Source organism: Cavia porcellus, unplaced genomic scaffold (genome assembly GCF_034190915.1).
Source record: "Cavia porcellus strain 051 isolate PalLab524CR breed Dunkin Hartley unplaced genomic scaffold, mCavPor4.1 scaffold_24, whole genome shotgun sequence".
In the NCBI taxonomy this organism is placed as follows: domain Eukaryota; kingdom Metazoa; phylum Chordata; class Mammalia; order Rodentia; family Caviidae; genus Cavia; species Cavia porcellus.
The window spans coordinates 35,327,117-35,350,135 of NW_026947507.1; the positions used below are offsets into that span (position 1 = coordinate 35,327,117).

Below are 23,019 nucleotides of genomic sequence, written 5' to 3' on the forward strand. Positions count from 1 at the left end.
AGAAGCCACATTTACAAAAGGTGGAGAGAGCAGGCGGGGTGAAGTTGAGGGCAGAGTGCTGAGTTAGCTTGCCTGCGGCCCTGCATTTGGTCCCAACTGCCAGAGGCAAGAGACAGGCAGAGTGCAGTGGAGTAAGAAAGGTGATGGAATGGCACTTCCTAAGGTGTCATGTCACTGTCAGTCAGGACTCAGACACTGAACATTTTAACCATCTTACTATACCAAGCCTCAAAACCCTGTGTAGCCTCAATATAGATGCTAAATTTTTACCAGAAATACTGGACGTGTATTTCTATTTCATACCTTTATAGTTGAGAACGCCGTACCCCATTTTTTTTAACTGAATTGAATGTTTTTATTTTTATTCAATTTTGATGAGAGCATTTTAATTTTAATTCAAGTGTGTTGGAGAAGTAGACTGGACACTTCATGTCATTCGATTCAGTTCTCAGGCATACAGGCCACAGTTGAAGGGTTCATTGGCACTTGTGGTTGGCAGCCACCGTGCGAGGGAACACAGGTCTGTTGGCATAAACCCAAGGGGCTTCACCCTCGGGCTCCCTCACTGTGTAAGGCTCATTTCCCACGTGGCAGCAAGGTTCCTTTGCGTTGCAGGAGACAAAGGTGGCTCTCAGGGTCCCAGACTGGACCATCTGCAGCCTGTTGTGAAGTTGTCACACAGAAAGGGGTATAAAACCAAGCCAGTTTTCCCTTGTAGTCTTAAAACAGATGAATTACAAACAGGAACCCATCGATTCCTGTGTTCTACTTCTCAGTAGCCACTTCTCTGCTTAAAAAAAAAATACTTCAGGCCAAGACCTTTCTTGCCCTGCCATCCACCTCCCGAACCCACATTCGTGCTCTCTGCAGGTTCACCCAGAACCTGTCAGCATTCCGTCGAGAAGTCAACGACTCTATGAAAAACTCCACCTACGGCGTGAACAGCAATGACATGATGAGCTGACACCGCCTGGACTGGACCTGTACAGAGCAGCGTCCCTGTGGTGTGGTCCAGAGGGGCAGACAGTTGTCAGGGAGAGAGCCTGGCTGATCCGGCTCCTTCCTCCAGGGGTGTGGGGAAAATGGCAAAGGTCACCTGGCTACTTCCCCAGGGAATGGGGTGTACGTGCATTCGCTGGGGCAGGGTGCTGCTGGTTCCTAGGGGACTGGGTGGGTGGTGGGAGGAGACGAGACACAGACGTCTGAGACTCTAGCCCCTTCCTCCTGGGGCCACCGAGGGGGGGAGAACCCCCAGTGTCCTGCCACAACCTGCCTTGTATAAACATGTACATTTTTTCATAACATTTTGAACAAGGTTTATATTGACTCAAGTTTAAAAACAAAAAGTGTGATTGAAAAATTTTTACAGAGTCTAGTGCACCAATGCTGATGTGAGGGGTTATGTATGCGAGTGAAGAAAATGTGTATTCTGGTGGCCTGAAGCTTTACTGGACAAGGATGTGTGAAAGTACAGAGATATATTTAGTTGACACAGTGTAGAGAGGCAAAAAAAAAAATCCCAAATGTATATTTTTTCTTATTGCCCCCTTTCCTTGCCCCCAAAGTGACCACTTCCTATTGCCGTATTGACCCTTGTTATTAGGAACTCTAAGCCATGCCAGAGCACCATCCTTCCCCTTTAACAGTGGATGCTGCCCTACGTCCCCTGGCCTCTTGCAGTGGCAATAACTCCAGCTAAAAGTGTTCGGTGTTCTCCATTCTCCCTCCCACTTTGCTTACCTTCATCCTCAGACAGATGCCTCTTGCTTTTAAAAGTTGGATTTCACTATGTGTTTTAGTGTTCTCGATCTCTGTAAAGGGAGACCAGATGGATGTCACTGAGCCTGTCACTTTCCTGGTGAGCAGTTGGGATGAGTCCACCAGAGATCCAGCCGCGTGTGGCCACAGCTGTGTCTTCCTGGCCCTCGAGGCAGTGTGTGGATGTGTGTGTGTGGTATTTATATGTGCCCTGCACTCGTGAATGTATGAACTGGAGAAAGTTACTACAGGGGAGGGTTCTTAATAACAAGGTCTACCTAGCATGAAGTATTTAACATTCTCCCACCCCTTGAAAAATATACATTTTTATAAAATGAAAACCATAATAAATGTTTTGAATATTAAAAAAATTAACCTACGGAAGAAAATTAATGGAGAAAGCTATTTGCCTTGTACTTTTTCCACAATTGTTGCTGCTAGCTGTACACATCTCTAGTTCAGCTCTTGCCCATGGGACACTCATCAATTAGGTTTCATTTTATTTTTCTCCTCTACCCCCAGAAACTAGCCTGTTAATTTTTTTTCCCTTCTCCTCTGGCAACTGTGTGGTGAATCCTTTCTTGCGTGATCAGGTTGCGGATAGACTTGTAAGGGTGTTGCTGCATACAGTGTAAGCATTGTGACCGCCAATAAACTTCAATGGTTTCTACTGACCTGGCTTCAGCACTCAAGTCTAGTGTGTGTCTAGGGAGCTTATTCCAAGCACACAGTGGGTTTTCCAACATGGGGTTTTGGGTACAAGAATCGAACTTGTGACCCTCATGCTTGCCAAGCAGGTGCTTATGCTGCTGCTGAGCTAAATTCCTGTCCCCAAACATGGGTTCTTAAAAGCCAGTGGGCGACAGGTACTGCTTAGCCATATAAAATTATCTTGCTTCTGTTCAATTAAGTCTAACTCAACTTCTTGTAAAAGTACGGTTAGCTCAGGTGACCTACATACACTGTAGTCTGCTTTCCATAGCCGTAAAAGTGAAGCCACTTTGTCCAGGCTTCTGGGTGATAATGTGGCCACTGCAAACAAGCAGTAACCGAAGAAAACTCAGCTTTGTTAATGTTGACCCCACTCCTCTGATGTGGGCTGGGCTTCACTCAAGAGTTACTGGCATTCCCCAGGAAGATGCCACCCCCGGAATACTATGCAGACCTCAAGGGTCAGACTTCATAATGAAGAACACACGATTGATCCTCCTGATCCCGTACCACAGGGTGCCCAAGTGTAGAGCACTATTGTTGCCAAGGACCCTGGAGAGCTTAGGTGCGGAGAAGCTGTGAACCTTACGCACCTCCATCTCCAGTGACTCAGCCTCCAGAGAACCCTCTTGCTGCCTTACCCAGATGCACTGATAGTTTCTGTGATGTTTCAGCCTTCTGGGAACTGGTGTCACTTTCTCAGCCCTGAAGTGGTTTAAAGGCACAACATTTTATTCTAATGCCTAGAAGGCACATTGAATTAATCTTAGATAAGTTCCATTTCCAAGCCTAATAGAAATAGAAAATGATGATTTAAAAAATGAAAAAGATGACAAAAAAAAAAACTGTGGGCCTGGGATTTAGCTCAGTAGTATAAGCACCTGCCTGGCAAGCCTGAGGTGGTGAGTTCAATCCCTGGTACCACCAAAAAATAAGTAAATTTTTTTTTAAATGTGAGGCTTCACTCTGATTCCAAAGTAAAGGGACAAAAGAAATGAGCCAGCTGTCTTGGTTACTTTTCTCTAGTTGCTGGAACAAATTACCTGACACCCAAAATGAAGAAAAGGTTTATTTAGCTCCGTTTATGGAGATTTCAGTCCATAATCAGCTGGCTCCAAGGCAGGGTGGCAGAGCACTAGAAAACACTTTAAGGCAGCAGCCAGAGCAAAAGGGGAAAGAGCAACCTTCTTTTCCTCCCTTATATGGTACCGAATCTCCTTGCCTTCCTCCTGCACAGAAAGAGCACATTTACCCAGAACCCTGGCTCCCTGCTGAGTCCTAGTTAAACTTCTAAACTGTCAGGCTGACACAGTGTGCCACCCTAACACCAGCTATAACAGCATTTGGATGGCTGGGGCAAGAGGATCTTAGTTCATGCACAGCCTGGACTACAAATAGCAAGGCTCAGTGGGATACAGCTCAGTGGTACAGCACTTTCTAAGGCAAATTCTTCCCTATTATGAGGTACCCTTTGATCAGCAAACCTCCAGAACCCTCCTTCCTTTCTAGAAGAGTAATTTCAGAGACCACGAATTCAGCAGAGACACCTTCAGGGCAGCTGAGTCCAGTCCACTCACCGCAAGTTGCTGCACAGAGAATCTTGGCAACCCTCCCAGACTTAACCTGGTGCTATTCCTTCCTCAGTGGTCACTTACAAGCGGTGGTTTTTGGTCAGAAGCAGGTTAATTACTAATTTCCTATAAATCAATCTAATAAATGTAAAGGCCAGTTGATTTTGTTTCCCCAAAAAGAAATGACTTTCCTAGAAGTCACATGAATTTAAACTACCTTACAGTGAAACGTTTCAGTTCTTTGCAGGCTGGTTATTACATTTTGTGTGTGTTTGGCTGGCTTAGTCCAAACGAGAGTTTCTCTCACTAAAGTGTGAATGAAGAGATCTGGCCCAGGGTCACAGTTCTCAGTTTTTAAATTTTTTTTTTACAGTTTTTAAATTTTAATAAATTGTGACAGCAAAAGTTGTTCATTTTCTCATAACAAGCAACAACCTAAGCAATTTTATTCCCAGAAACAGAGACTTTATTATTAAACAACCTAAGTTGACATCTAATGCTGCCAAAGTGTCAAATGCCAAAGCAAAAATAGAGAGGAAAAATAGTTCCAGGTAACCTGTAAAAACCTTGAAACATTAAGTCTGAAAGAAAGATATACGTACACACCACCCATAATTAAACAACTGCCAATTAAACACAAGGCAGTTCTCCCTCCCAGCTGTCTCATGGATGCATTTTGTTTCTCTTGGTCAGCAGCCATTTTTGGTGTTTCAGGAATGGCAGGTCAAGTAAAGGAAGCACCTGCCAGGTGGTGGTGTGTCATACCATCAGAGTGGAGAATGAGACACAGTTTTGAAGTCTGTTCTCCTTACTCAGAAAACTCTTACAAGTGCTACAGACCGCATGATTGCTGTCCTTTGTCTTTTGTCAAATTCTCAGTATCTACTGCGGGCAAAATACTTTTTAGTGATCAACAGAAAAGGAAACTCAAATATATATCTAAAACCAAAAAAGAAAAGGAAACTCAAAAGCAGGAAAAGTCATCTGCAAGGCAAATTTATGTCTACTTTTCTGTAAGACCCTTCAATAGCACAAACTTTTTACTTTATATTTTTCTGCTAGGCAAGCATTTATAATGCACTTAAGCATACATACCACAGCCATTTAGACCGGGCCCAACACCCCAACGGAAAAGAATTGCAAAAGAATAAACAGTGGTAAGTAGGGCATCTTCAAACCCTTACTATGGAATAACACACTAAGAAAGTCAGGTGGCAGTATTTAAGGCCTGGAGAACCGTCAAGTTTGCAGGACAGAAAGTGACTGTAGTGGACTTGGCCTTAGATAATGTTCAAGGGGCGGTCAAAAAGTACAGTGCATATTTAAATGTTATTCCAGTGACACTGGAATAACACTGCCAGTAATCCCCTCAAAATAGCCCCACCCCAACCAGGTGTGGTGGCCCCTGCCTGTAATCCCAGCACTTGGGAAGCTTAGGCAGGAAGATTGCTGTGAATTTGAGGCCAGCCTGAACTACATAACCTTGTCTCAAAGAAAGAAATAAAACACCCTTCAGGCATCCTTATTCCATTATTCTCATCACTCCTGAAACTCTGGGAGTCCTGTGACTTAATCTTTCATTATCATAACTAGATACCCTGAATTGATTCAGAAGTCACACAGTGTCAGACTTGTTGAATAAAATGGGTAAGAACCTTAATACTTCCACAACCCTGCCTTTCTACTGGATGGCACCCCGCAGCAACACTCAGCGTAATTTTTTTTATCATATCTCATAAAGACTTTTAAGAAATGCTTCAGAAAACGGCAAAAAGTCAGGCTGTAATCAGAGCACTTGAGAGGCAGAGGCTAAAGGATCTCTGCAAGTTCAAGGCCAGCCTGGGCTACAAAGTTCAAGGTGGGCCTGAACTATGTAGCAAGACCCTGTCTCAAAGACCAAACAAAACCAAAAAAAAAAAAAAAAAAAAAAAAAATTACAGACACATTACCATTAATCTTCCTCAAAATAGTCCTTAATTTGAAGAGACATTCCATCTCACCGTTCTGCTTTTTTCCATTTTAAATATTTTTATTATTTGTCTTTTTGAGAGGATCTTGCTATGCAGTTCAGACTGGCTTTGGGCTCACTTTGTAGCCCAGGCTAGTCTTGAATTTGCAATGATCCTCCTGCCTCAGCCTCCCGAGTGCTGGGATTACAGAAGTGCACCACCACGGCCGGCTACCGTTATCATCTTTTAAAATTCCCCAGATATTCTGATCATCTCATGTATGATTAGTAAAACAGTGGGAGAATGTGGTCTTGACGTCAGACTATCCAAGCCTGTCCCCAGTCCTTGAGAGACGGTCATACTTTAAACTGTGAAGCTGTGAAATTATTGAGAATAACAACTTAAGATCATAGAAATGAAACCACTTCTAAAAGAACAACAGGCATTATTTCACCAGAAAAACAATGCCTTTTAAAAGTCTGGGGCAAGTGTCATAAAGTAGATGAAGTGAGAAACCTAATCGGCAGGGGGGGGGGGGGGTAGCGCAGCGGTAGCTCAGGGTTTGATCACCAGCACCGCGGGGGCAAAAACAGAAGCTCCCGATCCCAGCCAGAGTCACTGCAGCCGAACCAGTCCGTGCGAACGGACTGAACGTCTGCCTCCACCCCTTCTGTCTTTCCCCGGCTGCGGAGCCCTTTCTTCTCAGTCTAAACTACTATGCCCTTTGCTCGCCGAGCCTCTTCAGGACCCCAAATTCAGCAGAACTCATTCTATAATGCTGCCCCTAACTCCCGCACGCTACTGCCCCAAACTTGAGCCTTGGGACCTACTCGCTTATTTGGACTGCAACCCCACCCATCCCTATCCTAGCAACCAGGCCGGAGCCAGACAACCAGGTCCTGTCGGTTATTTCGGAGCATGTGTTGTTTCGGAGCCAAGGGAGCGGCTGCAAAGTATGATAGGTGAAGGGTGGAGAAAGCACACAGCTGAGCGAAGCCCCTGAAAAGATCCCAGGCCTCTGGGCTTGGGCCAATTAAACTCACATCTTTACCACAAACTTCCACCGAAAGGAAAAGAGCAGCAGTCGCTGACAACCTCCCGCCTGCACTCTAAAAGGGGAAATGGGAAACAGTGCCCACCACTGACCGACTACGCGCAACCGGAGGCGTCTCCTAGTCGGAAGCCGCTGGCACACGCCCCGGAAGTTATTCGGCGCGTCCCCTGCGCCGGAAGGAGCAGCCGCGTCGCTCTCGCGTCTGCGCACACAAGCCTGCTCCAAAACGTGTCCTCCTCTAGGGCCGCTAGTCTAACCCGTCCCGCTCTGCGCAGGCGCAGTTGAGACTAGGTGCTACTGTAGGTTTGGGCGGTAGGATGGCCGTGTGTTCGCTGCTCCCTGAGGGTGTGTTCCTGGGGAGATTACCCGCGCGGCGCTGTGCTTGCTAGAAGTTCAAGTTCACACATGTCGCAGCCTCACAGCCAGTATGCTCAATGGTAGTCGCGGAAGCCCAGTCCAGGGCTGGGATGCGAGGGAGTAAGGACTGATCCCTGGCTTGAAAGAACTAGGTGAGAAAGACAAGCGCTGTGAGTCTCGCAGGAGGAGCACCCGACGAAGCCCCGGAGGGAGGGACTGAGGGAAAGCAGGAAACGTTCACCTTTGTAGAACTTTAAGGAATCATGCGTTTGGAGGCAGAATACAGACTGGATGACTGATGGGTGGGGCACAGGGGCTGGGATTTGATCCTAAACTATCCCAGATTCCTACAGGCCTCTGAGCAAAGGAGCCTGGTGACCAGGCTTTGTACCTGCCCCTGAGTAGATACTACTCGCCACGTGAGTCGAGGCGAAAGATGAAGGGAGAGATTGAGTAGTAGTAGTAAAAGAAATGGAACCAACAGGACTTTGTGAGCACCTGGATTAGGAGAGAAGAGCTGATTTTTATATGGATTCCCAGGTTCCCAGGTGGGGTGGTGCTGGACGCAGAATCCTCGGTGCACCTGCGTTGACAATGAGTGGCTGATACAAGCAGCGCCTGTGGGACGGCCAAAACCGGTTTCTATGGGAGAAATAATCCCTTGACACAGGAACAGTAAAGAGGAGGGAGCACTTCCCAACTTGTTCACTAAACTAACATTTACAAAATACCAAAACCAGGGATTCAGGCAGCTTTTTCATCTGCCCTCTTGGTAAGCTTCTGCAACGCTGGCCAGGAGGAGAACAGAGCTCCAGAGTTCCGGCCATGGAGGGATGCAGGCAGCTTATTCACAGGCCCTTTTGGTAAGCGTCTGCAACGCGGATCAGGAAGAGAGCAGAGCTCCAGATATCCGACCATGGAGGGATTCAGGCAGCTTATTCACCTGCCCTCTTGATAAGCACCTGCAGCTTGGGCCTGGAGGAGAACCATTACTTGAAGGCCAACCTCTACGTGGAGCTGAAAATCAAGCACCCTTCTCCCACCTGCCCCCTCCCCCATTACCTACTGGGGATAGATATTTCAACATCTCTTGGGAGGATGACCATATGCAGTATAGCAAATATGGGGGATTTCCTACTCTCTTCTCTTTGAAGGCATAGGTTGTTTTCACTTTTTGTTATGTTTCTTTTGCTCTATTCAATATTCTCAATTGATTTTACAATGTTCTATTTTTGGTTTGATTTTACAATACATAATTGACTGGAAACACTATTTTGCTTAAATGGCTATGTTTTGACCTGTGCTATTTTGTTGTTATGCCCTCTTTATTATCTCAATCTCCTTTTTATTATCTACTTTTTCATTTTTATCCTTTTAATTAAGGGAAAAATAAATAAAAAATAGCAGGATATATTATAGTAACCCACTTTGATTTCCTATTAACTTGATTTGAAACCCTGTATTGCTCTCACCATCTTTTGACTGATTTTCCTCTATTCTGTTATGCTTGATAGTACCAAGTTTGAAAGTATAGGCAACAACTATGAAGACAATAAGATTCATTGTGATGCCCATTCTGGTTGACTATTATCTTCTTTTGAAGTCCTCTAATGTCTCCAATGTTTTGGTTTTATTGGTCTTATTCTTTACTGTTTTGTTCAATTTTATTATAACGAGATATAGGCAATTCTTTTTAAGATAACAAGAAGTTGGGCTGGGGATTTAGCTTAGCGGCATAAGTGCCTGCCTTGCAAGCAGGCAGTCGTGAGTTCGATCCCCGGTACCGATAAAAAGGAAAAAGACAAATAAATAAATAAATAAATAAATAAAAGATAACAAGAGGCATTATGGTAACCATTATTGATCACCTTGTATTTTGTTTTTACATAATGTATTATGTCCATCCTTTTGACTTGACTGACTCTGTCCTGTTATGTCACATTTGGTTTTACTTTCTTCAAAAAAAAAGTAATAAGAACTGTGGGAGTAATAAAACCCAAAATGTGTAATTGTCATTGTACAAAAGAAAGGAAAAGAAAGTGCTCTAAAAGATATAACTGCATATATATTTAAGTGTATAAGATAGATAACCGTATTACTGAGTTTTGTTGGATCATAGAACAAAACTGTTTGCAGTCTCACTGTTTGAAAGTCCCCTCTATATGCTTTAATTTTGTAACTTGAACAACTATTTCTAAGATGAAAATATGTAATTAACTAGTGATTTCCTACTGTTTATTTTTTCTGAAACTCTGTATAACTTGTACCCTTTTTCTGTTTTTTTTTTCCCCCTTAAATAAAATTAAAAAAAAAAAACAAAGACATTAAGAGAGGGGAAGGGAGTTTTGTGGGCTAATACCTTTCATGAATTTAAAAACAAAAACTTCGCAAAATGTAAGCAGGTCAACTCCAGTAGTATGTCGAGACCCAGTGCAATTGATTGATCTTAGTAATGCAAGATTGGTTTAGCATTCAGAATAACTCAGTAGGGTCTGAGTAGCTCAGCAGCATAAGCGCCTGCCTTGCAAGCAGGCAGTTGTGAGTTCATACCGATTAAAAAAAAAAAACTCAGTAGATGTAATTCACTATAAAAACGAAGGAGAAATAATGGGTCATCTCAATAAGTAAAGGAAAATGTGACAAAATTCAGTGTTTACTTGTGATTTGGAGGAGTCTTGGTTTTTTGACGCAGGATCTTGCTATGTAGCTCAGGCTGGCCTCCATTCCTGCAAGATCCTCCTGCCTCCGCCTCCCAAGTGCTGGAATTACAGTTGTGCTCCACAGCCTCTGGATCTATTCAACATTTTACCAGAGATCCTAACCAAATCAGTAGGGCAAAAAAATGAAGCGGCACACATCTGTGTTATCAGAAAAGAAAGTAAACTCATTCACAGGTGTCATGATTTAGAGTACAAACTTACTAGAACTAATACACTGAATCTAGTAAACTCGGTATGCAAGACCAATATAATATATAAGAGCCAGTTATACAGAGCACTAGCCTAGCTTGCTCGAGACCCCGGTCCCCACACTGCAAAGGAGAAAAAACAAAAAGGAAAAATTTTTCTATATACTAACATCTAGTTGGCAATTTAAGATACGGACCACTTGTTGTAGCATCCAAAACATGAAATACTTGAAATAAATTTAACAAAATAGATGCCAGACTTGTGGACCAAAATATATAAAACAGCCAGGCATGGTAGTACATACCTGTAATCTCAGTGCTCAGAAGGCTGAGGCAGGAGGATTGCCATGATTTTGAGGCTAGCCTGAACTACATAGCAAGATCCTATCTCCAAAAACAAATGAACAAAGAAAATCTATAAAACACTGCTGATAGGGGCCTGGGGATTTAGCTCAGCAGCATAAGCACCTGCCTTGCAAGCAGACAGACGTGAGTTTGATCCCGGTACCGATAAAAAGGAAAAAGACAAAAAAAAAAAAAGCACTGCTGATAAAAGTTAAAGGATCTAAGTAGATTGTACCATGTTTATAGATGGAAAGCCTCAGAAGTGTGATGGAGCTGGTGATGTACTTCAGTTGTAGAGGACTTGCCAGTGCACGTGAGGTCCTGTTTAATCCCCAGTACAGAAAGGGGGAAAAAACTGTGATGTTAATTATTCCTATATTGATCTTTACATTCAAAAAAATCCCAATAGAAAAATCTCAACCCTTTTTGTAAAATTTGATAAGCTCACTATAAAATTTATATGAAATGCAAAGAATCTGAAATAGGTACATAAAACTTTGTTAAAATAGCAAACAGTTGGCAGACTCCTGATTTCAAGATTTACTGCAAATCTGTAATAAAAATAGTGTGATGTTGGCCTTGCATAGACATAAACATCAGTGAGACAGAATGAAGTCTAGAAACAGGCTGGTATAGATGATTGATTTTCACCAAACATGCCAATGTTAATCCATAGGGAAAGGCTATATTCTGAAATTTGTCTTCCAGGAACTGCATATGCAGTTGGGGGAAGAGGATTGATCCTCACCTAACACTATACACAAAAATTAACTCAAAATGTATTGTAGAGCTGGGCATAGCACATGCCTGTAATTCCAGCATTCAGAAGGCCAAGACAGGAGGATTGCTATACATTCAAGACCAGCCTGAACTATATAGCAAAAACCCTGTCTCCAAAAACAAACGTTTTGTAGAATAATAAAAGCTAAAACTACAAAACTTCTGTTAAAACTTACAAAGAAAACTCCAGAATCTTAAGTTAGGCATGTGCCATAGAAGAAGGATGAAAGATCTGGGAGCATAGTTTGGTAATAAAAGGTTTGCCTCATTCTCCCTGGGCTCAGTCCCAGCACTAAAAATTTTAAAAATTAAGTGAAATTTTTAAAAAAGATAGGACTTCCTCACATTTAAAATTTCTGGTATTCCAAGATACTACTAGTTCGTTTTGAGAAGGGTCTCACAGTAGTTCATACTGGTCTTGAAATCATTATGGAGCCCAGGCTGGCCTCAAACTCCAACTAATCCTCATTCCTCAGCCTCCTGAGTGTTGGAATCACAGGTGTCACCACCATCCCAGGCTTGGAGATACACATTGAAAACCACAGTGAACTACTAGCAAGTGAATTACAGGCATTAGAACTAGGCAAATGAATTACAGGCAGGTAGACTGACAATGCCTGGTGCGGACCGGCAGACCTCTCAAGGAGAGGTGCACTTCCAGTGTCTCTAAGCCTCCCTCCGGGTACTGGCAGCAGCACTAGGTCAATCCCCACCGGTAGGAGACCTCGGAGCCAGCAACGACCTCACCTGTGCACTCGTTAGAAACGCAGATTCTCCCTGGCCCTCAAAGACTTCAGTGGGAGAAGGAAAGTGAGGCCCAGCAATGAGGGTTTTAACAGCCTGCAGGTGCCTGGGCCCAGGGGCAGGAAAGCCGGGAGAACGCGATAGGGCAGACAGAGCTGCTTCTAGAAGGCTGATTGGACACGGCCCCTTGCCTTTCTGGCTTTTAACAGTGAGGTGCATGTGGGCAGCTGCCCTCCAGGGAGTCGGGTTCGGGTGCAGAGATTCATGGCTGGCCTAAGCACGGTAGGACAGAGAGGCCTGGGGTCCGCTCTCTCTAGCCCTTAGTACTGCTGTGAGCTCCTTCTTGGTTCCCAGCGGGCAGTGGGGCTTTGCCCTCCCGGAGCTGCCCTTGCAGGCTGCCAGCTGGGCTCCAGGGCTCCAGCAACACACAGTAGGGAGCGGGCACTGCCGAGCCCCCAGCGGGCCACCCCTTGTGCCCCAGCATGAGTCATCGCAGCACCAGCAGCCTGGAGGACAAGGCAGAAAGGACCGTGCCCTGGGGTGAGCGGGTCCGAGGCCCGGAGCCCTGGTTGCGGGACGCCAGGAGCCTCCCTCGCCTCCATGCCCACTTGCGCCCCTCATTCCTCACCAGGCGCTGAGCTCAACTTTGAGAGGCGCATTTGCACCTTCAGGCCCCAGGCAGAGGAGGACAGCTGCAGGCTGGTGCTTAGCGCGGTGGGTGCCCGCCTGAGGACGCTGCTCCCAACTGGAAACCTTGGCTCCCCCACGTGTCCTCGGGGTGACGAGGCGCCCCTGTCAACCCCTCACAGATTTGTCTGGGGGAGAAAGCCAAGGAGGAGGTGAACCGCGTGGAGATCGTGCCCTCGGCAACGCCAGAGGACAAGAGGCCGCAGACCATCACCATCGCCACGCTGAAGCTCTCGGTGCTGCCCATGGTGAGCGCCCCGCGGTGTCCAGCCTCGCCCTCGGCCTCGGGGCGGGCTGGACACGAGGGCAGCGGTTTCGAGCTGCAGAGGTCCAGCCTTGCTGGGCCGAGCCCTGCGACCTCTTTTGTAAACTTAGTTTTAAACCTGGCGCTGCTAGCATTAGGGACCCTGCTGATGATTTAGGCGTTGGTCAGGTACCCAAAAGTCTTTGTTTACAATCATTCATCTTGGAATTCATCAGAGAGGCTGAGGGAATCGCACTAGCCTGGGAAAGTCCCAAACTGAAAAATTCAGTATGGCTTTCGCACCATGCGAAAGTTTTAGATAACTGCGATAGTGATTGAGAAACTTCCTTCCTGATTCTTTTATTATTTTTTCTTTTTTTCTTTCCCAATATTGGAAATTGAGCCTACGACCTAATACTCGAGTTACTACCCAGTCCTTTCTTTTTTTAATTGTACTTTGACACGGTCTCATTAAATTACCCAGGCTAGGCTCAAATTTGCCATCCTCTTGCTTCAGGCTCCCAGTATTGCAATTAGACGTGCACCACCACACCCAGCTCCTTCCTGATTTTTCACATACAAAAAAATGAATGTCTAGTATGTCTCTCTTAAATATGAAATGTTTGCCGGATACCTTCTGTGAGGTTAAGAATGCCCCTGTGTGGGGTTGGGGATTTAGCTCAGCGGCATAAGCACCTTCCTTACAAGCAGGCAGTCCTGAGTTCAATCCCTGGTACCGATAAAAGGAAAAAGACAAAAAAAAAAAAAAAAAAAAAAAAAAAAAGAATGCCTCTGTGTGACCCTACTCTGCTTTATAAAAACCTTTCTTTTTTATCATGAATAGTGGCTAAACTTTATCGAATGCTTATTTTGGTGCTGGGGATCAAACGCACAGCCAGACACTTGCCAGGCAGGTGCTTGTGCCAGTGAGTGAAATCCCAGACCCTAATATGGTAAAATATATAGTATTTTAATCTCTTTCATTCCTGGGATAAGCACTACTCGATCATATAAATTTACATTGTTTGCCTCTTCGATTGAGGCTTTGCTGTTTTTATTGCTGTCCTCTTTCCTCAGTGAGGTTGGCCCTAGAGGCTGAGGGTGGAAGCACAGGAGCCTCGTGACCGAGGATGGAGATTCTCTCCTTGTTTCCTGGAACAGTGACTGTAGACCAGGCCGGGCTGTCCTGGAGCTGGAAGAGCCGCCCTTGACAGTGCCCTCATACCTACCTTCTTTGTCTGTCCACACTTCATTGCGTTCCAGTGCTTTGAAAGCCCTCCATACAAATGAGGGCTCATGGCCAGGTGTGGTGGTGCGCACCTATAATCCCAGCACTCAGGAGGCTAAGGCAGGAGGCTTGCTGGGAGTTTGGGGCCAGCCTGAACTACATAGCAAGACCTTATTTAAAAAAAAAAAATCTGCAGGCTGTGAAATTTGATTCTGTAAATACAGCCTCTGTCTTGAGCTTCAGGCCTCTGTCTAATTCGGTATATCGTAGCCTTCCTACACATGCCTAAATCCAAATTCTTGTTTTTTACCTGCAAACCACCCCCCATCCTTTCCCAGTAAAGAGGGCTTTTTCTTCCAATTAGGACAAAAATGTCTCCCATTCTTATCTCTCAGCAAATCCAGCTGGTGCAATCAAATGTCACCTGCAACCCAGCTGCACCCTGGTCCCCGGAACCCTGGCCTCCTACCTCATAGTACCCGGCTGCCTTCCAGACCTCAGTGCTTGCTGCTCCTCCCCCTTAACCCCGCTGAAACACCCTGGTTTCCGTAACTCCACACACATCCCATCCTCTGAGCTTTAGGTTTCCATCTCCAGTGTCGGGACTGCTTGTCCCCTGAGCCTCCCCATGGCTTCCCTTCCTGCTGGAACTCTGCCCGGGTTCCAGTGTCACCGGACAGCTCTTCCGAATTCCTCCTACCCACAGTCACTTCGCCCCCTACCCCCACCCCGCTCGCATGGGATCCATCATCACCAGCTCAGTCCCTGGCAGTGCCTGGTCTTTGTCCTGCGTTGCAGTGACGCCTCTGTAATTAATAGTGCCTGTCCTGCGACAGGAACTCTGCGCGACCAACGTGCAGTTAAATGAAGGATGTGAGGTTAGTAGATTCATAAAGTATAGCAGTTTTTCCTTTGGTTTTTTTGAGTCAGCATCTCACTCTGTAGCCCAGGCTGGCCTCAAACTCACAGCCTTCCTGCTGTCACAGTCCCCAAAGTGGGGGCATCACAGGCACAGGGGTGGGATCACTCTAGTTTTGTCTTTTTTAAGAATTTCTAGCCAGAGATTTGCTCATTGGCATAAGCACCTACCTGGCAAGTGTGAGGTTGAGAATTCGATCCCTGGTACCAAAAAATTTTTTTTTCTCTTATATAAAACCATACAGTATGTGGTCTGTTTTTTCACTTAACATAATTGAGATTTGTCCATGTGAATAAAACTATAAAGTGTTCCTTTTTTATGTTAGAATAGTATTCCACACTATAGACCCACATCCCTGGTAATGCACATCTACTAGCTTCCGAGTTTAAACTGTTGTACAGGAAGCCACAGTGAACATCCATGCGTCAGTCTGCATGTTGATACTTTTTTCCTGGTCTCACTGCTAGGCATGGAACTGCTGAGCCACGCAGTAAGCACGCACTGGGCTCCATACTAAGTACTTTCATGCCCTTCAGCAGGGTTTGAGAATCCCATTGCTCCCTGACCTCACACCTCCTCTCCACTCATTCTGTGTGGGCCATTTGTGTATCTTTAGAGAACTGTCAATTCAAAGCGTTGCTCTTTGGATTAATTCAAAGGTTTTCTCTCATTGGTTGAATTACTTTAATATTTGTCTCTCTTCTGCTGAGCTGTCAGAGCTCTTTATCTAGGCTACATACAAGTCCCTAATCATGTGATTTGCAATAATTCTCCCATTATGTAAGTTCTCTTTTTACTTTTCAAAAAAAATTTTTTTTTATCTTTTTGGTACCAGGGATCAAATTCATGACTTCACACATGCCAGGCAGGCACTTGTGCTGCTGAGCTGAATCCCCAGCCCCCTCTTTTTACTTTCCTGATAATATTCGCAGCACAAAAGTTTGGGGGATTTTGTTTGGTTTTATTTGTCTGACTTGGTTTGATATATTTCCATACTGAACGAGTCCAAAGCCTCAAACAAGGCAAGCTACTAAGCTATATCCCCAACCCTTTATTTGAAAACAAGGTATTGGTAAATTGCCCAGATTGGCCTTGGTCTTGGGCATCCTCCTGGCTCAGCCTCCTAAGTAACTGAGATAATAGGTGTGTGCCACCACTCCTAGCTAAAGGTTTTTAATTTTGGTGTAGTCCACTTAATATTTGTCTTGTTGCTTGTGCTTTTGGCATCAAAGCAAACTGTTGCTGTGTAATATAAGGTCACAAAGACTTGATCCTACATTTTCTTCTAGGAGTTTTATAATTCTTACATTTAAATTTATGATCCATTTTGAGTTAATTTTTGTGTATGCTCTGCTATTTTGCTGGGCTTGGTGGCATATACCTGAAATTCCAGCATTCAAGAGGCTGAGGCAGGAGGATTATCTTCAATTTGAGGCCAGCCAATGGTACATAGTAAGACCCTGTGTCAAAAACCAAACCAGAAAATTGTTTTGAAATTTAATTTTCTAATTGTTCATTGCTAGTATTTACCTATAGTATTGTCTTTATATCATATGACCTTTTAAACGTACATTTCTATTGATTTCTTCAACTTTTTTTTTTTTTTTTGTCTTTTTGAGACAGGTCTCACTGTGCAGTTCAGGCTGGCCTTGAGCTCTCTTTGTAGCCTAGGCTGGTCTCAAACTCACAACAATCCTCCTGCCTCAGCCTCCCGAGTGCTGGGATTACAGGCGTGAGCCACCACAACCTGCTCCAACATTTTTTTTTTTTTTTTTGGTACCAGGAATTGAACTCAGGATCTTGTGCTTTCCAGGCACTGAGCTAAACTCTTGGCCTGATTCCTTCAACTTCTATATATGGATGTGTGTCATCCGTGAAAACTTTACAGAATGCTTTTTCCTTCTAATCTAGAACAAAGCAAAGATAGTCTCTTCTCACTTTTATTTGAAATTATAATTGATGCCCTACAACTGTGTGTTTTCTAATATTCTTTTTTTTTGTTGTTTTTTTTGTCTTTTTCCTTTTTATCGGTACCGGAGATCAAACTCACGACTGCCTGCTTACAAGGCAGGCGCTTATGCCAGTGAGCTAAATCCCCAGCCCCATCTAAGATTCTTTAATTGACCTCAAGTATAATTCCATTATGGTCTCAAAATATATATATAAATATGACTGGGGATGTAGCTCAGTGCAAATAATTTATATATGAGACAGTCTCACTGTGTAGCCCAGACTGGCCTCAAACTCTCAGCAATTCTCCTGTCTCAGCCTAGCCAGTGCTGGGAGTACAGGCATGTACCACCATGCCTGGCAGATTCTTATAATATGTTTCATGTATGCTTATTTTTAGTTGAAATTTTAAAATGCACAGATAATCCCCAACTTAGAATGCTTCAACTTTGAACTTTTTTACTTTACAATGTGGTGAGAAAGTGCCCATTCAGGAGAAACAAAACTCTGAGTAGATCTATTTTATTTGGGTTTGGTTTGCTGAGACAGGGTCTCACTGTGACACTCAGGCTGACACTGAAGTCGCTGTGTAAGCCAGGCTGTTGTTGATGTCCAGGGTTCCTCCTTGCCTGCCTCCGGAGTGTACCCCACACCGAGTCTGACAGGTGTGTGTGGACCTCTTCTTTCTGTTCTCCAGGTCTAGGCGCCTGCATGTGTTTTCCATCTCTCTGCCTTGGGCTAATAATTTCTTACAGCTCTGCTCTAAGTCCCCCCCTCCCTCCTTTGGTACCGGAAATTGAACTCGGGACCTTAGGCTTGCCAGGCATGCATTAAGCCACTGAGCTAAATCCCTAGCCCACACTCTGCTGACTTATTCTGCTTTTGACCATTTTGTTCAGTTTATTTCCACACTTCTGTTCATGGATAGGACACCGCATTTGCTTCTTTTCAGTTTCCATACTTTTCTCTCCTGCTTTGATTCCTTTTTTTTTTTTTTTTACTCATTACTTGAGACTGAATCCAGAGCCTTCACACTGAGCTACATCCCAGTCTTATTTGTTTATTTACTGAGACAGAGTTTTACTGAACAGCTAAATTTCCTATACTGGGCTCAAATCTGTGATCCTCCTGCCTCGCCTCCCATAGTGCTGGAAATACAAGTATGCACTGCCACACCCAGCTCCATCTTTCTATTTGGCTGGTCGTAGCCCAGTGCACCTGTGATGTCTTTGATTCCCTTATCTACAGCTGTGCTGTTTCTTTCTGCCAGTCTAGTCAGTCGCTCAGGCTCTTTGTCATTCTGCACGATAAGTGCATCTTCAAGGTGCTGGGGTTGCTGCACTATCCCACCAGCATGGCTTCACGTCTGTGTCACTGTCTGCTCCAGCCTGGGGTTTCACGGCATCTGCTAACTTGGCAGCCCCGGGTGAAGTCAGACCTCATGAGACTGAGAGTTAAGCTCCAAGACCCTGTGCTTCTCACCGGTCCTCGTGGTTGCCCTTCAAAATGGCTAAATGTGTGGCTGTGTTTTTGTTTGGTGCACATCGGTGTGGAGTCTTTTAGTTCCAATTCTCGACACTTTGAGGAGCCTGGCTCTCACTTGAGCGATTTGTTGTTGTATTTTTGAGACGGGGTTTCACAATGCAGTCCAGGCTGACTTGGAACTCGTTTTGTAGCACAGGCTGGCCTCAAACACTCAGTGATCCTCCTGCCTCAGCCTCCCGAGTGCTAAGATTACAGGCGTGAGCCACCATGCCCAGCTGAATTTTTGTATGTAGTCCAGGCTGGCCTCGAACTCAGTTTCCTTTTTAAAAATTTTGAGTACATGTTTGCAGTGCACTGCATTCACATTCATCTTAGGGAGCAGATACCTGTGCTAACCCATCTTGGTTCTTTTCTCTTCTATTCCCCCTTCCTCCTTCCTCCGTCTCTAGATCCCCTTCCGTTTCCAAATGATCTATCTCTGTGTTCTATGACCTATCTTTTATTTTGTTTCTGGAAATGATCTCTTCTCACATCCCCTCACCCACTAGGGATTCTTGAGTGTTGGATAAAACTCCCAACGGCACCATGATCAGGATGCTGGCACCAGTCCTGGTGTCCCTTACCTGGCAGCCACAATGGTCTTGGCTCAGCTGCCCTCACATGGGGAGACTCAGGCATGTAACACCCAAGGCCTGAGCTGTGGGGAGCCCTCCCCCCAGGGCTGCCGCACCAGTGCACAAGGCTCCGACCTTGCCACCCCCTTCCAGTGGGAGCCGGAAGTTGTTTGTTAATAGCGCTAAAGCTCTAGGGCTTTCTCCCTAGTCATGGGCATCTTATGGTCAGGCGTGGCTTTTTAAAATTTAAAAAGACCTGGGAATATAGTTCTGTGTGAAGGCCCTGGGGTTCAATCCCATTACTGGGCCAAAAAGAAAGAAAAAGCATTTAAAGCCCTTAATATGGTATCTGGTATGTAGCGATGCTCAAAAAGTATAAATTAGTGCCCTTATTCTAGAAATCTGTGCCAGGACATGGCAGTATATTTCTTTAGTCCTAGCAACTTGGGAGGTGGAGGCAGGAGGATGACTTGAGCCTAGGAGTTTAAGAACAGCCTGAACAATACAGTGAGACCTAAATCTCGAAAGACAAAAGTAGGGCTGAGTATGGTGATGCATGCCTGTAATCCCAGCATTTGGGAGGCTGAGGCAAGAGGATTGCTGTGAATTTAAGGCCAGCCTGAATACACAGTGAGACCCTGACTCAAAAGAAAAAGAAAAAATTGGGGCCGGGGATATAGCTCAGAGGCTTAAGTCCCTGCCTAGCAAGCACAAGGTCCTGAGTTTGATTCCTGGTTTAAAAAAAAAAAAATTAGAAAGCTTGGGAGAGTATAAAGGCAGTAATATACTCCTGTCCTCTGACAGCTATTATGCATTACTGTGTTCCTAAACCTGCCCCCTCTGCAGGACGGAGTCACGCCATATGCACTGCTTCACTTCGCTTTCCCATTTGACCAGTGAGTGTCTCAGCTGGCGCATCTGCCGTAACAAAAGCTCCAGACCGCAGCTCCTAGAACCCATGTTCATACTTTCAGTTTGGGGGTCAGAAGTCTAAGATCAGGGTGCTGGCAGATGGGCTCTGGGGAGGGCTTTTGCCTTTATAGATGGTCCTCGTCTCCTTAATCTGAGACTTGGACAGAGGGATGTCTCTGGTGTCCCTTCTTATAAGGACATTAATCTGCTAGGTGAAATGGTACACACCTGGAATCCCAGCACTCAGGAGGCTGAGGCAGGAGGAGTTTTAGGCCAGATTGGGCTATATAGCAAAACGCTGTCTCAACAACAACAACGATAATGCCATCCTGAGCCCCAGCCACGACCTCATTTAACCCTGATATCCTCCCAAAGTGCCCATATGTAGTGTCATTGCGTTGGGGGCGGGGTGAAGTCAGGCTGCACCCCAGAGAACCGGAGGATGGGGCTTTGCCCACACTGCCTCAGTAGGAGGGCATGGACTACGGGTGCCTGCGATACATTCTGGCCAGCTGAGTCCCCTGTGTCCCTACCCTCCTGCGCAGGTGGCCATGGCCGGTATCTCGCTTTCTCCCCCGGTCACCTTCCAGCTGCGGGCCGGCTCGGGGCCCGTGTTCCTCAGCGGCCAGGAATGTCATTATGGTGAGTGCTGACCGGAGCCGGGAGCAGGGCCACCCTGAGGACTCGGGCACTGAGGGACGAAACCCCAATGGCGACTCCACTGCTGGTAGCCTGAGGTCCTGGGGCCTCAGCTGGGCTGGCCTTGGCGCCATCGTCAGGAGTAGATGTAGGGACAAATGGGGGACTCACGAAGGGCACTTAGCGCAGCCCCTAGTACTCAGTGCCTACAAGCCAGCTGGCAGTAACTGTAAAGCAACAGAAGAGAGTGGACCCTGGCTACTTTCCTCCGTCTTGCCCTCCGCCTCCAGCACCAACCCCTGGGCTCCCAGATCCGCGCCCCCTGCTGGCAGGTGGCAGGGAAACACTTTCCACCCCATGTGGGGTCCTCAACCCGGAAACACAGGGGTCCAGAATAGGAGGGAAGCGCTGAGTTTGGAGCTCAGTTTGGAGCTCGGTTCTCCCCGCCTTTGCCCTCGCTGGTGCTGCTGCAGGATCCTCAGACTTGTGGCAGGAGGAGGAAGAGGGAGAAGAGGAGGAGGAAGACGATGACGACGAAGAAGAGGATGAAGAGACGGATGTGTCTATAGAGGACACACCCTCCAAACTAGTCAAAAGGCTGGTGCCGCAGAAGCAGACCAGCGTGGCCAAGGTGGGGACAGGAACAGGTCTGCTTTAAGGGCCCGGGCCGCTACCTGGTGGGGGAGCTGGAGCCTCTGAGCCTGGGCTGGGCTGAGGGATGGACAGGCCAAGGCTACTGCCCCTAAGCCCTGCACCAGGTCCAGCTAGGAGCTGCTGAGTGCAGTTTGGGAATCGGTTATAGCCTAGGCCTCACCCTTCTCCCCTACTAATGCTTGGTGGTTTGGGTTCCCAGAAAAAAAAAGTGGAAAAAGAAGAGGAGGACACAGCAAGGTAACTCTTTCCATCTTTAAAAAAAAAAAAAAGAGCTTTGTTTTGTTCTGTGCTTCCGGGGATTGAACCCAGGAAGCATTGAGCTATATCCCTAGCGCCTTTTGACTTTTTTGTTTTGTTTTCTTTAGAGAGACAGGGTCTTACTATGTAGCCTAGGCCAGCCTCAAACTTCCTGCAATCCTTCTGCCTCAGCCTCCCGAGTGCTTGGGTTACTGTGCGTACACCACCATACATAGCACTGAATTTTTTATTTTGAGACAAGCTAAATTCCCCATACTGGCCTTGAACCTGTGACCCACCTGCCTCAACCTCCAAATTCTGGGTTTTCAGGTGTGTTCCACCACCACACCCAGTGAGATCCACAGTGCTAGAAAGAATAGTAGAGAGATTGCAGCATTGGAGGTTGGCATAACTCTCTTAAAGCATAGAAGTGTTATCTTCAGACCTAATTCAGCTAGGCAATTTCTTCCAAAGAATGAGATGAGGGAGATTACAGTGGTGTCTCAGTTCACAATTCTGGAAAAGATGACTGTGGTTTTGTTCAGCACCTGACATAGAGTTTGCAAACAAAAGCAAATTTTTGCCAGACGTTTTTGTTTGTGAATCAAATTGTTCTGGTATCAAGCTGAGCCCTTTCCCTTGGCCAGGCGCAGTGTTTACTACAAGACCCCCTCGAAAAAGGTGAGCAGGAGCAGGAGGGCGAGGCAGGGCTCTGGGGAGCATGAGGGGTGGGAACAGGAGAAAGGGAGTCCCTTGTTCCCACAGGGCAAATCCTCAGAACGATCTAGGAAGCTGGAGGCCAAGAAGAAAAGTACCAGTGACACTCCATGATCCAGGACAACCTCTTCCTCAGGCCACCTCTCCCACTCCCCACCCCTCTGCCTGAGCCCAAATGTGGCCTGGTGTTATGGCCCCCAGGGTCAGGAGGACCCGCCGAGAAGAGCCCTAGCGGGCTCCGAAGGGCCGCAATAAAATTTGCTTTAATCACGCACTCTCCGTCTCTCCCCTGCAGCCTGCAGGGGGCGCCTGCGAGCCAAGATAGTGGCCACTGGCTCGTCGCCCCGCCCCTCCTCGGCCCTGCCCTCAGTGCCGAGTGTTTCGCTGGCCCAGGGTAGCTGTGGGCTTTCTGCTCCTCTCTCCCTTTGGACAGACCCTGGACTAGAGATGTGGAACTTCCTGGTTATTCGTCCTTCTGCTACCTAGAAAGGGCCTCAGCCCTCGTGCAACTATCCCATGTGCGAGCATCATTGAGACCCCAGTTTACTGTGTTAGG

The 23,019-nt window shown here is 46.1% G+C and overlaps 2 protein-coding genes across 5 annotated transcripts in view; both read left to right on the top strand.

Moving 5' to 3' along the window:
• The window catches only part of Xpo7 (exportin 7), a 92,290-nt gene extending 89,858 nt beyond the window's left edge, over window positions 1-2,432 (top strand). For both annotated transcript variants that reach the window (XM_063234838.1, XM_063234839.1), the window contains exon 29: window positions 871-2,432. In XM_063234838.1, coding sequence (XP_063090908.1) covers window positions 871-964 — 94 coding nt within the window. In that variant the 3' untranslated portion in view covers window positions 965-2,432. The remainder of the gene's footprint in view (window positions 1-870) is intronic.
• Window positions 2,433-12,371: 9,939 nt separating this feature from the next.
• On the top strand, window positions 12,372-22,733 carry Npm2 (nucleophosmin/nucleoplasmin 2). 3 transcript variants are annotated; one of them, XM_063234840.1, is made up of 8 exons: window positions 12,372-12,717; window positions 12,809-12,891; window positions 12,987-13,112; window positions 20,762-20,858; window positions 21,329-21,486; window positions 21,709-21,746; window positions 22,394-22,427; window positions 22,512-22,733. In XM_063234840.1, exons 1-8 carry the CDS (start codon window positions 12,660-12,662, stop codon window positions 22,575-22,577), a joined length of 660 nt encoding a protein of 219 aa, XP_063090910.1. In that variant the 5' UTR covers window positions 12,372-12,659; the 3' UTR covers window positions 22,578-22,733. The 3 variants fall into 3 exon arrangements, with proteins under 3 accessions (XP_063090910.1, XP_063090911.1, XP_063090912.1); XM_063234841.1 differs by lacking the exon at window positions 21,709-21,746 and having other exon boundaries at window positions 12,373-12,717; XM_063234842.1 differs by lacking the exon at window positions 12,809-12,891 and having other exon boundaries at window positions 12,382-12,459.
• Window positions 22,734-23,019: the final 286 nt, after the last annotated feature.